Raw genomic sequence first — 13,696 nt, 5'->3', positions numbered from 1 at the left:
TCCCCATGTGTAGTAGGAATCTTGTGATAGAGCTGCTCTGTCCAGCAATGGGTGCTGCAGGCTCTCTGGGAACCATCTGGAGCAGGAAGGCTTTCCTCTGTGAGGAGGAAGGCCACCTTTGGCCTTAGAGAAAGGCAGGGGAGCTGAGCATGACAGATACCTCTGCTTTCTCCTCTCAGTTCAAAGCCAGGGGAATCTGTTCCATCAGCTACAAAGCGCTCAGCGGGAAGGAAATCAAGTTTGCCACAGGTGGGTGACTCCTGCTCCCCAACAATGCTGCTGCAGGGGATGTGAGAAGATGCTGCTGTGCCCAGGCTGGGGGCTCATCTCCACTGGGTGGGACGTGGTCTGCAGGATGGAGTCCAGGATCTGCTCAGTCCCACTGACAGTCCTGTACTCTGGCTCTGTCCTGGAGTTGGGGGGTCAGCAGAGGGGAGCAGGTCCTGTGTGTGGTAGCTGCTGGCCAGCATAGGTCTGTGAACACCACAGAAGCAAAAACATCCCCCCCTGAATTCCCAGTCCATAGAGCTCAGACAACATTGCTTTTTCTTCTTCCCGGTCCCCTACCTCTCCCATCACTTCTCACAGCTATTTCTGCTCTCCTGTGTTACCTCTGGAGGCTGAGGATCACAGCTACCCATCTTCATTCTTTACACTCAATCTCCTTTCTCTCTGCCACTTGGGACTGGTTGCAGCTCCTCTTGGCTTGTTGGTCTCAGCAGCCTGGGGCTGCCTTTGGGCCATGGAATCATTTTTCCCTGCCCTGGGACTGGCTGCTTGGGCCCAGCTGGAGTCCAAGGCAGGACATAGCTCTTTGCTGGGGTGCTCAAGGCAGAGCTGTTAGCCATCAGCCTCTCTGGAACTTTTTCTGCAGGGTCACCTCAATCTTGGCATGTTCACGGTGTCCCCTTGCTCTGGCTCCATCGCTCCGTGGGGCCAGCAGAAGATCACAGTGGAGTGCTTCGCAGGGCAGGAGGGGACTTGTGAGGAGCACCTCTACATAGACATTGTGGGCAGAGACCCCAAGGAGAATCCCCTTGGCATTCCTTTTACTCTGACTGCCGAGTCCTGCCTGCCAGGTACGTACTGTCCACAGGTTCCCCTGGTCAGACCTGGTCAGACCTGCTGCTGATCAGCACCTAAACTTGCTGCTTGGACAGGGAGGCATGCTAGCCCTGGTGTCCCCCCTTGAAATCCTCAGAGGTTCCAGCCCTCTTCAAGTCAGTGGACTCATCCCTCCCAGGCTGACAGGGTTGACAGGTTGACTGAGCTCCATCCTCATAGCCAATTCCTCCACCCAAGGCTGCCTTTAACAGTCACCTGGGCAGAAAGAGTTTACCAAGCCTTCTGAGAGGCCAGCAGGGCCCAGAGAAATTCATCAGGGAGACTTCTCCATGCTCATCCCTCTGGTCTGTCCACAGCATTTGTTGAGGATGTCTTGTTGATCTTCGAGGAATACCCAATCTGCAGCAGCATCAACCTCAACCGCAAGCTGCTCTCGGTGAATGGTTTGGGCCTGTTCGTCAGAGATGAGAACAAATTCATCTTCAGCAAGGTTCTGGTTGGGCAAGAGGGTGAAGCTCATTTCAATATCTACAATGCAAGTGGTCTGCCATGTGACGTGGTCCTCTCCATCAAACCCCTGCCTGGACAGGTAAGAACAGGAGGCCAAGGTGATGGTTGTCCTCTAAGGGCCATGGGAGAGCCTGTTTTGTTCTCCAGATGCATTGCTTCATGTGGCCCAGACTAGCTCAGTGTAGGTCAAACTTCAGGGGAGAGCAGCAGAGCCAGGGAACAGTTGTGTTCAATTCTGTATGTCTTGGGCAAGGTTTTGGCTCACACCTCTGGGTCTTTGGTGGGAGAAGTGAATCCTTCTGAACCTCTCCTGGAAGCACACTCAGAGAGGGGCTGTTACGAACTGACATGCCAGGGCTCAAAGCAGAGCATTTCCTCAGGCTCCCTAGCTTTTCCTTCTCTTTGAAGGCCAATTCTAGGTTATTTGCAGGGATTTCCATGCAGTGCCCACCTCCCTTATATGCTGGGGCAGCTGCCAGTGCTCAAAATGCACAATGCTTTAGCACAAGGTCAGCATTCCCTGGGAGGGAGAGAGTCTGCCCAGGGAAGCAGGAAGGAAGACACACTGTCTGGGGCTGTTCTCAGTAAGGCATTTATGAATGAAACTGTGTCATGTTGAAAGGTGTTTTCTCCTGACACTGCTCTCTGGCTTCCCCCAAGGAAAAGAGTCCTATCGATGTTTTCAAGTTGGATCCAGTCAAGATGACTGTTCCTGGTTCATCCTATGCCGTTGCTACGGTGACCTTCACCCCACCAGATGAGCAGACCTACAACTGCACTTTCAGGGCTTGCCTTGTCATCCCAAAAAGGTAACTGAGCCTGTGAAATATTGGGGGAGGCCTCACTGATAGCTGCCTCTCCAGTGGGAAGGCACAGACCTCTTGTCAACACTAATACTTTCAATAGTCTTAGGCAGAGTACTTGGCACGAGAGGATCTGGGAGGCAGTAACTCTTAGAGCAGAAAAATGAGGCTGATGGTTTAGCCTGTATGAGGAACTGTGAAGACAGGGAATATTAGGTAGCCAGCTGGAAGTTACTGAGATGTGCTACAGCTGAACTGGTGTTTCCAAGGACAAAGGCTCAGATGAAGCAGTTTCTGTGCTAGCAAGTCAGCAGTCAAAATTTCCTTTGTTTCTGTAAAATTAAGTGATCCTCTGTGATTTCCCTGGCATTCATTAAGCTATTTCATGTGAGTGATTGGAGCTGGCAGGTAAGAGGAGCCCAGTTCCTCTGCCCTGGGACCTGTGTACAGGGGCTTTGACCTGCCCTTCCTCAACCCTTTAGTGGCTGAATTGGAGCAAGAGAAGTCTAATTGCTAATAAGTAATTGCTTTTATACTGTTCTTGGAAATTCTTTACTGATGGTGACGATGATTTATTTTTGCCTTCTTGCTTTTGTGCTGCTTCCTTGCTGTGCTTTTGCTTGTTACCTATGTCTCATCTCACTGCAGCCAGGGGATTTGCCATATCTTATCTGGTGCCTCATTATTTACCTGCTGTACTGCACAATTCATTTAAGTGAAATTGTTTTTAACCGTTATTGTGGAAGGCTGTGGCTCTTTGGAGCAGATTCCTCTTGTGAATGGCCCTGAGGGGATTGGGAAGAGGCTGGTGGGGGGCTGTGTTGTGGGGTACAGGAGCACCAGGCAGGGAAAACAGTGTGGGTTGCCCTTGCTGCTTCGCTTGCCCAGTGCGAAATGGGTTAGTGCCAGCTGGAATTGTTTCTGTGCCTCTCCTGCAGCTCTGTGAAAATCAAGCCCCAAACCCTGACCTTCACCATCAGTGGGAGGGGGCACGAGCCACAGGTGACAGTGGTGTGCCCAAGTGCTCGCAGCAAGAGAGGAAATGCCGTGCTGCGCTTCAAGAGGCTCCAGCTGGGGGATTTAGAGATGCTCCCCCTGGTCGTCCGTAATGATGGCATCGTACCTGTCGAGGTGAGGACCTGCTCAGGGAACGGTCTTGTCTGGGAACAAGTGCTTGTGGCACAGGGGAAGGGTCCCAAAAACCATGGCAGACCTGGCAAGAGGTGTCACAAATTCTTTTTAAGCCAGTGACTGACGTCTGTTCTCCAGGAAGGGACTTCCTGGAAATTTTCCATCCGGTCTTTCTCCTTTAAGTTGAACACAAGAAAGGTGGTGGAGTATTTTCCCCCTGTCTCTGAGGTCACCTTTTGTTCCCATGGACATGTGTGATTTCCCAGTTCCATTAGATTGTATTTCCCAGTTTACTGCATTTTTCGCAAACTTAGTTTTAATTACATTCTGCTCATTATTTTCTGTCCTGTGTGGTTCTGTGCTTCTACCCAAATGCCTCTAAATTACCTTTTTTCCTGGCTGGTTTGACTTAACTTTTGTGCTAAGTTCTGTTTGGAGTGGGAGAGGTGCTGGGTTCCCATGCAGGACCAGCAGCACTGTGGTGTCAGTCCCTGTGCCATCCTGTACTCACACCAGTATCATTGTGCTCTGTGTTCCCTTTTCTCAGTTTATGTTACACCTGGAGGATGAGCATGGAGTGTTCTTCTTGAAAGGCAGGCACTCCACACTGGAGAGATTCCACACTGAAGATGTGGGAGAGGACTCCGATGAAGATGAAGACGGTAAATTCATTAACCATGAAGTGTGATCGTGCACAGAGGGAAAACGTGTGCCCTGCTCTTGGCTTCTCTGAGCTGCAGACAGATGTTAGAGACAGTTTCTTTCCTTGGGCTCTCTGTCCCCCAAGCTTTTCTTGGGGATTTTTTGCAGGGTTTCCTCCCAGCAAGTTGTAGGAAGTTCTTCTGTTCTAGACATGGTGCTGTCAGGAAAATTAATCCACAAACACCAGAGGTTTATCTCTAAAAAGGAGACAGAGGAGTCCTTTTACTCTATTTGAATAAAGGGAGTGGCCATGGGGCATTCCCCTGGGGTCTCTCAAATTTTTGGAGGGCGCAGCCTCCTTTTTATCCTAATTTCCCAGCCGCATGTCCCTCTCTCTTACCCCATTGGCTGAGGTACTTGAGAGGTACAGACTTCCTGGAACACCTGATACCTAAGATTCCCCTCTAATGTATAACCCTCCCTCTTAATTTCTAATTCTTACAGAATTTACGGTCTTTCCCCATTGTTTCTTTCATCTTTCACTATCCAATTTCATTTATCAGCAAACCTACAGTTTGTTTGTAAAGGCAAATAGCTTTTTTTTCCATTCATCAATCAGTGGAATCCTTCCCATAGTTTCTTTTATCTCTCAGTGCTAGTTTTATCTACCAGCAGACCCACAGCTTTCTCTTTACAAAGACAAATCCAGCATTCCTCTCAGTGGGTTGAGTTGTGGGAGACTTGTAGTACCTCAGTGGAGCCTCTGAGGTATTTGCAGCATGTGGGAAGGTAGCAGCCTGAACGGATGCAGCCCTTGAGCACACAGGCAGCCAGCAGAAGCCAAAAGTGCTCTTTGGCTCAGCTTTCCATGTGGCTGGAGCTGGCTGGAAGCAGATGGGATGAGGGCTGGGCATCAGCCTGAGGTTAAACTGCTTAAGTGGTGATGTGTCTGGAGGTGGCAGTCTTGTCAACACAGGAAGAGGGTCTGCAACCACTGGAGGTAGAACCCGACTTAGAAAGCAGCTGGTTTCAACCTCCTATTCCTCATCTATCCTATGGAAATATTTTCTCTGTACAACTGTATCTGTCTCTTAACTCTGATTTCCATTGCTGTGCAGAGAGCAAGTCCCCAGAGAAGCCTTTCCTGCTTCTGCAGCGTGGGCAATCAACAGCGTTTAATGTCATTTTCAAACCCACCCTGGCTCAACGTGTGGAAGGGAAGATCCGTGTTTTAGTGGGGGACACCTACTCTGACAAGACCCTGATAGAGCTGGTGGGTGAAGGCCACAAGGATGAATTCACCCTCGATGGACTAGAGGAAGACACAGAGGAAAAGAATGCTATGAGTAGTCTGAACAAAGACATCATTGATGGTAAGAGAGGAGAGGCTGCTGAGGTGGAGCAAGGAAGAGGAAAATATCTGATCATGTGTGTCCTCTCTCTAGCCAGGCCTGGGCTGTCACCCCTGGACATGGAGGCCCGTGGGTGTGGCAGCCATGCATGCAGAGCAGTGTGTGCTGTGCTGCATGGCGCTGGCTCAGGGGTGTGCCAGGGTGTTTCCCTGACAGTGGTGGGATGGGGAACTGCCTGGGGAGCTCCCTGCCAGAGGGAGGAAGGCTTGGAGCAAGGAAGCATTGAACATACAGGAGTCTGTGCATGTGAGGGGGGCAGGGTGGAACTCCCTGCATGCTGAGATCCCTTGCTCTCCTCCTAAACAGCTGTCAGAGTGAATCACATCCAGTTTGGGGACTGTCCTGTTGGGAAGCCCTGCCACAGGACCTTCACCATCACCAACCACACCCGCAGGACGGTCATGCGCTTCGAGTGGGAGGCAGACACCCCATTCCAGTTCTCCCCCAGGGTGAGTGGAGGCTACTCTGCCTTTCCCCATTGCTCAAGCCCTGCCCTGGCGTTCCTGGGAGCTGGCAAGGAGACCTCACATGCCAGTGCTAGCCCATTCCAGTGCCACATAGGAGATGCAGTCCCTGGCTTGGCTGGGCCAAGGCTGCCAGCCTTGCAGAAAAGGCTTCACGTTATGGGAGGTGGTACCTTCTCTTCATACTTTTGTCTGTCCAACTTCACATAAATCCACACTGAAGTGCAGGTTCCTGGCACAGCTGCTCACCACATCAGTCCCTTTTGCTATCAGTCCTGCCCTTGGCAGTGCTTCCAGTTCGGTCTTAACTCCCTGATTCTCCCTAGGTGGGACATCTCCACCCTGGCTGCACCAAGACCATCACAGTGACTTTGAAATCAGATGTCTCAGCCACCTTCAGGAGGCATCTTGCAAAATGTAAGGTGACCAAGATAAACTTTGAGCTGCCACGAAGGAAGGTTCCAGATTGGGATGACCAAATGTGCCTTGTCACATGGAAGGATACCACCAGGAAACACCCAGCAGCCAAATGGCCTGAAAAAGAGAAGGTAAGAAGCAAAACAGCAAAAAAAGCCAACCCAGCTTTTACAAAAAGAACCACCATAACACCATCACTGCTGGCTGAGCAGCTCCTGCTTCCTCTGGACATTGGACAGCCCTGAGGTTCTCAGTGCAGCAGTACATTCTAGGGCAGAGGTGGATGCACAGTGACCACATACAGAAGAGGGAAAGCCTTTTGACAGGAAAGCACAAGTCTTGCAGCCAATGTTGAATGGGAGACAATGTTTTATGATTTTATCCTGTTCTATGGTATTAAACATCTCCTCATCTGATTTGGTGCCTTTTCACCAACAAGGAGTTAAGTCTGCTGCGCTGCGTCTCTTCTTTTAAAGTGGAGAGAAATACACTTCTACTGCATATGCTGGTGAACTCCACGTTTTGTCTGCATGGATACCAGAGATTTTGGTTGTCTCTGTATTGGGAGGGTTATCTCATCATGGAGTAGCCCAGGTACTGTATGACAGTATGGAGGAGTCCAGAGAAGGATCATCTCCAGAGACTCTTACTTTTATTGGCATTATTGCCAAACACACTCATCTTGGGTGAAGGTTCTTTCTGAGTTTCTGGATCATTTTAAGGCCTCTAAACCATCCTCTGTTCTATCAGAACATCTGCAACTGGAGACTTTCCTAGTGAGATCTTTCACATCCCAAAATGCCCATCCCCAGCTGCCAGCAGTGTGGCTGTTGCTCTACACATGACATCTGGAGAGCACTTCCTCCTAAGACAAGAAGAAAAAGGTGCCTTCTAGAACTCTTCATTCTTGGGATTCTCCATCCACAGAGCTCCAGCAGGGGAACTTCACCCTAATTTTGAGACCTGCTGGATTTATAGGGGACCAGGAAAAAAGTCAGTCTCTCTCCAAGGTTGAAGTACAGGGATTGGAACACAGTCTCCATGGGTACATTAACAGCTGTGGTAGGACTGCTTTGATCAGTGGGTAGAAACAACTACTGCAGCAGAACAGTTCCAATCTGGTCATCTTTCCAGCGAAGTAAAAGTGAATGGTCCTTTCTAGTCCCTCTATGAGGCTGATCTTGGAGGCCCAAAGATTCCCTTCTCAGCCTGACTTTCTGGGCTCTGCTCAGTGATTCTTTTCTCCTCCGTTTGCAGATAGTCAAGATAGTCAAGGAACCAGCTCACACTGTGCTGGAGGAGAGTGGCCAGGAGACTGAGGTGTACCTCAGTGCCTTGGTTGCCTACGCCCGGTTCAAACTGGACACGATCGTGGTTCAGCTCAAGGACACCTTGCCCTTCCAGACAAGTACAGCCACGTGAGTGCTGAGGCCAGGCAGGGCCCTGTGAGCAGGAGCTGCCTTTCCCAGGGCTGACCCAGTGCCTGCTTCCCAGAACTCTACCCCAGCCAAAACAGCACAGGCCCATTTACGTGCACGTAAAGTCAAGCAGGAGAGGGTGGTCAGGAGAGGCTCAATGCTACCATTTTCTGCTGAGAACAGCCATGGGTTTGCTTTCACTGCATGTCACCTGTCCTCATCTGCTCAGGAATAAGTTTGCAGTCAAACCAAGACCTAAAGTCCAGAGTAAGCCCCTTAGCTTCAATATCCTGGACACCATGTTGGCCCTTTCCTCTTAAACTTTCAGACTTGGAAATACTTTTTTGGGCCACCCAGGACAGCAGTCTGAGCATGGCAGGGTTGCCTGGGGAAGAAGATACTCCTCAGCAGAAAGTGGTAGTAGGAGTCCCTCTGACAATGTTACTGTACTATTTGCTTTATATTTATTGGGCATTTTTTTTAATTCCTCCTTCTTGTTTTTCAGTTTCAGGATGCACAACACAGGGAAGGTAGCCCTGCAGTACTTCTGGGAAGAAGCTGCAGATAATGCACCAGTGAGGAAGCCGTACTCAACCACTCTGATGAGTAAGGGCATTTCACTTGGTAGCTGAGGGCCTGGGGAGAAGACCCTGCCACTTCACCCCAACACATGAATTGCTTTTTCATCCTTGTCCACGCTTCCACTTTCATCAACATCTTCCCAGCTGCAACTGGAGAGTTTTGTCCTTTCCCCCTCTGCCTTTCCGCCCCTTTTGTTCTTGCTCTGCCACTTCTGCTCTGCAAAGGAGCTGAGCCAGGCTCTGGGGAGAGCCACGTGCTGGGTCAGGACTGGGAAAGGGGACATCAGGTCTTTGCTTTGAGAAGTCTGAGACTGGGAAGAACAATGGTGTAACGAGTGAGCTGCCCTGCAGCCACTGTCTGTGTGCAGTCCCCAACTCCAGGCCAGCTGCAAAGTCACTGTCTAAAACCAACTCCTGCTTTGGCACAGGAATGTGTGCTGCAGGCAGAGACCCTGCTCCCAGATGCTCTGTTTTCTGCTAGAATAAAGTACTTGGCCAGAGATGCTCAAATTGCATCCCAGCTCTCTTCCACCTATGTGCTGCAGGAGGCAGAGTTGCTGGGAACATAGGATTTTGTCTTTGAATGGTGTCCTCTTCCTCTCTACAGGTCGGTTCCTCTCTACTCGTGTTGTAAGGAAGCGCAAAAAGCTGGTGAATCTTTTCTGGTGGCAGCAGGACCATCCTTTTGAGATCCATCCTTCTGAGCTGCGGTGCCTACAGGAGCTTGCCAAGCAACAGCAGGAATCTGAGCAGCAGCAGGAGTCTGAGCAGCAGCAGCAGGAGTCTGGGCAGCAGCAGGATTCCGAGCAGCAGCAGGATTCCGAGCAGCAGCAGGATTCCAAGCAGCAGCAGCCACAGGATTCCGAGCAGCAGCAGGAGTCTGAGCAGCAGCAGCCTTCTGCACAAGAGCAGCCTTCTGAGCAGCAGCAGCTTTCTGAGGAGGAGCAGCTGGATTCCAACCAGAAGAAGCATTCCAAGAAGCGTCGCCGCTCCAAAGAACGGCACCTCTCTCAGCAGCAGCAGCCTTCTGAGCAGCAGCAGCAGCAGCCTTCTGAGCAGCAGCAGCAGCAGCCTGAACAACAGCAGTCCGAGCAGCAGCAGCAGCAGCCTGAGCAGCAGCAGCAGGAGCAGTCCAAGCAGCAGCAGGATTCCAAGCAGAAGCAGTCCAAGCAGCAGGACCGTTCCAAGAAGCTACGCCGCTCAAAGCAAAAGCAGCTCCCTCTGGAGCGTGTCAGTTCCTCCCTGGAAATCTTCCCAGACATGATCCATGACGTGCCCCTGTTCTCTGTCAACCCCTACCATGGCACCATCGCTCCTGGCCAGCAGCAGACCTTCCAAGTGCTGTTCTCCCCGAAGTGTGTGGGGAACTTTGAGGTCACCATGCTGTGCAGGTGGGAAACGTCTACGTACTTGTCAACTCACGCTTCTGATGAGTATCACTGAATCACAGGGTGGGACAGGGTAGAAGGGACCACAGGAGGTCATCTGCTTCCACCTCCTTGCTCAAGCGGGGTCAGCCCAGAGCACGTGGCACAGAGTTGTGTCCAGAGGGCTCTGGAATAATTCCAGTGAGTGACACTCCACACCCTCTCTGGGCAACTGTCTCCTACACAGGAAAGAAGTTCTTCCTCAAGTTCAGCTGGAGGAATTTCCTGTTCAGGTTCTGCCCACTGCCTCTTGTGCTATTGCTGGGCATCACCAAGCACAGCGTGGCTCATCCCCTAACACCCTCCCTTCAGTCCCTCTGACTGGGATGGGGAGGTGGGCCTGGAGACAGGCAGCCCCAGAGAGGCAGCAGAAGCACCCACAGGAGCACAGAAAGATCATCATCTGGCCTTGGTAGGGAGACACTGGCAAAATACACTGTATGAAACATTAAGCTCCTGCAGGGTTGCAAAATCTGAAACAAGAGATCCAGGAAGAAGCCAGTCCCTAGGTCTGCTTCCTTTTGGGACAAGCATGGCCTGCTTCTCTACATGAGCCCCGTGTACTGTAGTTGGTCCCCAGGCACTTAACTGGTTGTGTTCCTGCCCTTGCACCTCTGCAGCTTCCAAGGAGTGAGTGCAGTTGTTTCATTTGCTGCTCACTGCTTGCACAGAGGATGCAACACTGTGTGCACTGCAAGGAGACAGAAAAGCGTCTGGCTGGAAATGTTCGTCTGGCTAATACCAGTCCCTCTCTTCCTAGCATTCCTAACCTGGAGCCGAGTCGCAGGAGGGTGCGGGTGATTCTAAAGGGCAGAGCCCAGGATCAAAGCAGTTTTGATAGAGAGAAACGCTCTGCCTTACGGCAGACAGAGGAAGGCCAGAGACCCAAGAAGCAGGTGCGCTGGCAACCAACACCCGAGTGACGGCATTTGTGTCAGCTGGAGCATCCAGCAGGAGCTGACAACATCTTGTTTTTCTACTGCTGATGGTCTCCTACCTCCTACCTGAGACCTCTGCAGCCACCCTCCCAAGCTCCAGTGGACACCTCCTCATTATCATTTAACTAACCAATTGTTAGTTAAATGGTAATGAACTATTAATCACTGTTCATTAAACAGTTGTTCACAGATCGTTGTCAGCCTGTTTTGTTTGCAAAGACAGGTGTCTGCCTGACCTCTCTGGAATGGAGAATGTGACCCCCTTCCCTCCAAATTATTATAACTTTGAAATTAAGGGCCCTTCAGGCAAAGATATGGGAAAAGGAGCAACACTTCTTTACTAGTGTGTGCAACAAGGCAAACAAACAACGCTGGCAGCAACAACAAACAGAACCAAATACCAAACCACAGCCTTCTCTCGGCTGCAGGCACTTTCCCTTTGGTGTAGTTCCAGTCGCAGCTGGGCAGGGAAGGGAGGCAAATAATGAATAAAGCAATTGCTGGAGAAATTTTAATAAAGCTACGCCAAGGAATACACTGGACAGCTCAAGCACTATGTGATCAATGCGTAAGAACTTGTTGCTGTGAGGCAGTCTATACAGCAGCCAAATAGTGACTGAACAATGCTCCATTTGTTACAAGATAAATGAGAAAGTGATGAGAAAACACCCTAGTGAGGGAAGAGACCTAGTCCTTACATCCTTTCAAAATATGCAGATAGATCACACTGAATTCCCCAAAATACTGAGATGGAAATATCTTCTTGTAACAGTTGATCACCTCACCCACTGGGCGGGCAGAAGCCTTTCCTACCTCAACTGCAGCTACCTCCAAAGTGGCTAAGATGCTATTAGAACAAATCATTTCCAGACATGGGATAATTGAAAGAATGAACTCAGATAAGAGAACACACTTTCCTTCAAAAATTTTACATTCTGTGTGTTGCATTTGACAAAAATTGGAAGTTTCATACCTCGTGGTACTCTCAAAACTTCGAATGTATGGAGAGAATGAATGCTATCCTTAATAACCACATTGCCAAATTAATGATTGAAACCAGATTAGCATTATTATGGATCAGAACTGCTCCAAGAAAAGACATAGGAGTTTCTCCCTATGAAATGTTATTTTGGTTACCTTATCTGGGAAGGGAGGAAGGGTTGCCAATGGCTGAAACTAATGACTAATGACTCTCAGAAATTATTTGCAGGCAATTACACTTTCTCTCAGGGATCTTAGAAGAAAAGGGTTGTTACCCCCACTGTCACCTCTAGACTTTCATTACACCAGGTAAAACCAGGAGATTTGCTTCTAATAAAATCTAGGAAAGATGATACCTTAACCACCAGCATGGGAAGGTCCCTTTCAGGCAGTTTCAACAACTGAAACATTTACAGCAGAAAAGGAGTGGTCTCATGCCTCCCATGTCAAAGGACTAGTGGAAGCTCCTCCCCAAACTTGGACAGTGGTACAGGGAAGTGACCCTTTAAAGTTAACCTTCAAAAGATGATTTAATAGTAAACAGTCAAGGGCAAGACTGGACAACCTCTGTATTTGCCACCAGAGAGACTTTTGCTCCACTGTGGGCTGCAATCCCTTGGGTGCTGAGCAGTGCGAATATAAGTCATACCAGACCTTGACAAAAGAGGAGTAGGAAATGATGTTCTAAGACTCTGGAAATGTCTGGATGGAGTGTCACAGCTTCTGTGCATCATCTCTATATCCCTACAGTGTGCTGTTCTCTTGCACAGAACTTAGGAAGCAGATACGGATACTGAGGAAGGTAATCTTTGTTGCTGCACTTAGACCTGAGCTTTGCTTCAACCCAGCAAGCATGGATGGAACTTGGCTAGTTTACAATTTTTAGTGATATAATGAAACTCACTTTTAAGAGAGTATTTATACTAGTTTGAAGCACCCTTGGTTTAGGATAAACCAAAATGTTCTTTTTATTCCCAGCAGTTCAGTTTTGTGGAGAACTGCTGGAAAACCACCAGTTCCGGCACCGCCAGGTGGAACTTCGGCGTTTACAGAACAAAAGGAGCCGATCCACGACAGTGCAACCCACAACAGTGCGGAAGGAGCTGAAGTGCTGAACAGTGCTGAGCGTGCCACGATGGCGGGAATGGCTGAGGGCAGGAAGCACTGAGGGCGGGAAGCGCTGAGGGCGCGAAGCGCTGAGGGTGCGAAGCGCCGAAAGCCACGCTGAGGGAAGGGCCGAGGGCCATGGTGAGGGAAGGGCCGTGCTGAGGGAAGGGCCGAGGGCCATGCTGAGGGAAGGGCCGTGCTGAGGGAAGGGCTGAGGGCCATGCTGAGGGAAGGGCCGTGCTGAGGGAAGGGCTGAGGGCCATGCTGAGGGAAGGGCCGTGCTGAGGGAAGGGCCGAGGGCCATGCTGAGGGAAGGGTCGTGCTGAGGGAAGGGCCGAGGGCCATGCTGAGGGAAGGGTCGTGCTGAGGGAAGGGCTGAGGGCCGTGCTGAGGGAAGGGCTGAGGGCCGTGCTGAGGGAAGGGCCGTGCTGAGGGAAGGGCCAAGGGCCATGCTGAGGGAAGGGCCGTGCTGAGGGAAGGGCCGAAAGCCGCCCTGAGGGAAGGGCCGAGGGCCGTGCTGAGGGAAGGGTCGTGCTGAGGGAAGGGCCGAAAGCCGCCCTGAGGGAAGGGCCGAGGGCCATGCTGAGGACGAAGGGCTCTATCTCTCATGTATTCTCTATCTATGTGTTTTTAAAGCAGGAAAAATGCTAAAGGTAGTATTACTTCCTTTTCCTAATTTAAAAAAGATTACCATTAAGCAATACCAGTTAAGGTCACAGATCCAGGCTGTTTGAAACTTTACTGGTTGAATCACTAGAGACTTGAGAGAAAAACAAAAAAAACTAAGAGAAAAAGTTAAG

General features: G+C 50.3%; 1 protein-coding gene across 1 annotated transcript in view; it reads left to right on the top strand.

Moving 5' to 3' along the window:
- LOC131582761 (hydrocephalus-inducing protein-like) overlaps positions 1 to 10,793 on the top strand; it is an 86,841-nt gene extending 76,048 nt beyond the window's left edge. Inside the window, exons 53-65 of the mRNA XM_058846229.1 lie at positions 180 to 249; positions 875 to 1,079; positions 1,422 to 1,654; positions 2,236 to 2,384; positions 3,317 to 3,509; positions 4,057 to 4,171; positions 5,270 to 5,524; positions 5,870 to 6,012; positions 6,354 to 6,575; positions 7,702 to 7,862; positions 8,368 to 8,468; positions 9,702 to 9,834; positions 10,631 to 10,793. Coding sequence (XP_058702212.1) covers positions 180 to 249; positions 875 to 1,079; positions 1,422 to 1,654; positions 2,236 to 2,384; positions 3,317 to 3,509; positions 4,057 to 4,171; positions 5,270 to 5,524; positions 5,870 to 6,012; positions 6,354 to 6,575; positions 7,702 to 7,862; positions 8,368 to 8,468; positions 9,702 to 9,834; positions 10,631 to 10,793 — 2,143 coding nt within the window. The remainder of the gene's footprint in view (positions 1 to 179; positions 250 to 874; positions 1,080 to 1,421; positions 1,655 to 2,235; positions 2,385 to 3,316; positions 3,510 to 4,056; positions 4,172 to 5,269; positions 5,525 to 5,869; positions 6,013 to 6,353; positions 6,576 to 7,701; positions 7,863 to 8,367; positions 8,469 to 9,701; positions 9,835 to 10,630) is intronic.
- Positions 10,794 to 13,696: the final 2,903 nt, after the last annotated feature.

This window comes from Poecile atricapillus, chromosome 10, assembly GCF_030490865.1.
Source record: "Poecile atricapillus isolate bPoeAtr1 chromosome 10, bPoeAtr1.hap1, whole genome shotgun sequence".
Classification (NCBI taxonomy): domain Eukaryota; kingdom Metazoa; phylum Chordata; class Aves; order Passeriformes; family Paridae; genus Poecile; species Poecile atricapillus.
The sequence above is the reverse complement of the archived record's forward strand: the minus strand, read 5'-3'. Positions and strand labels throughout refer to the sequence as shown.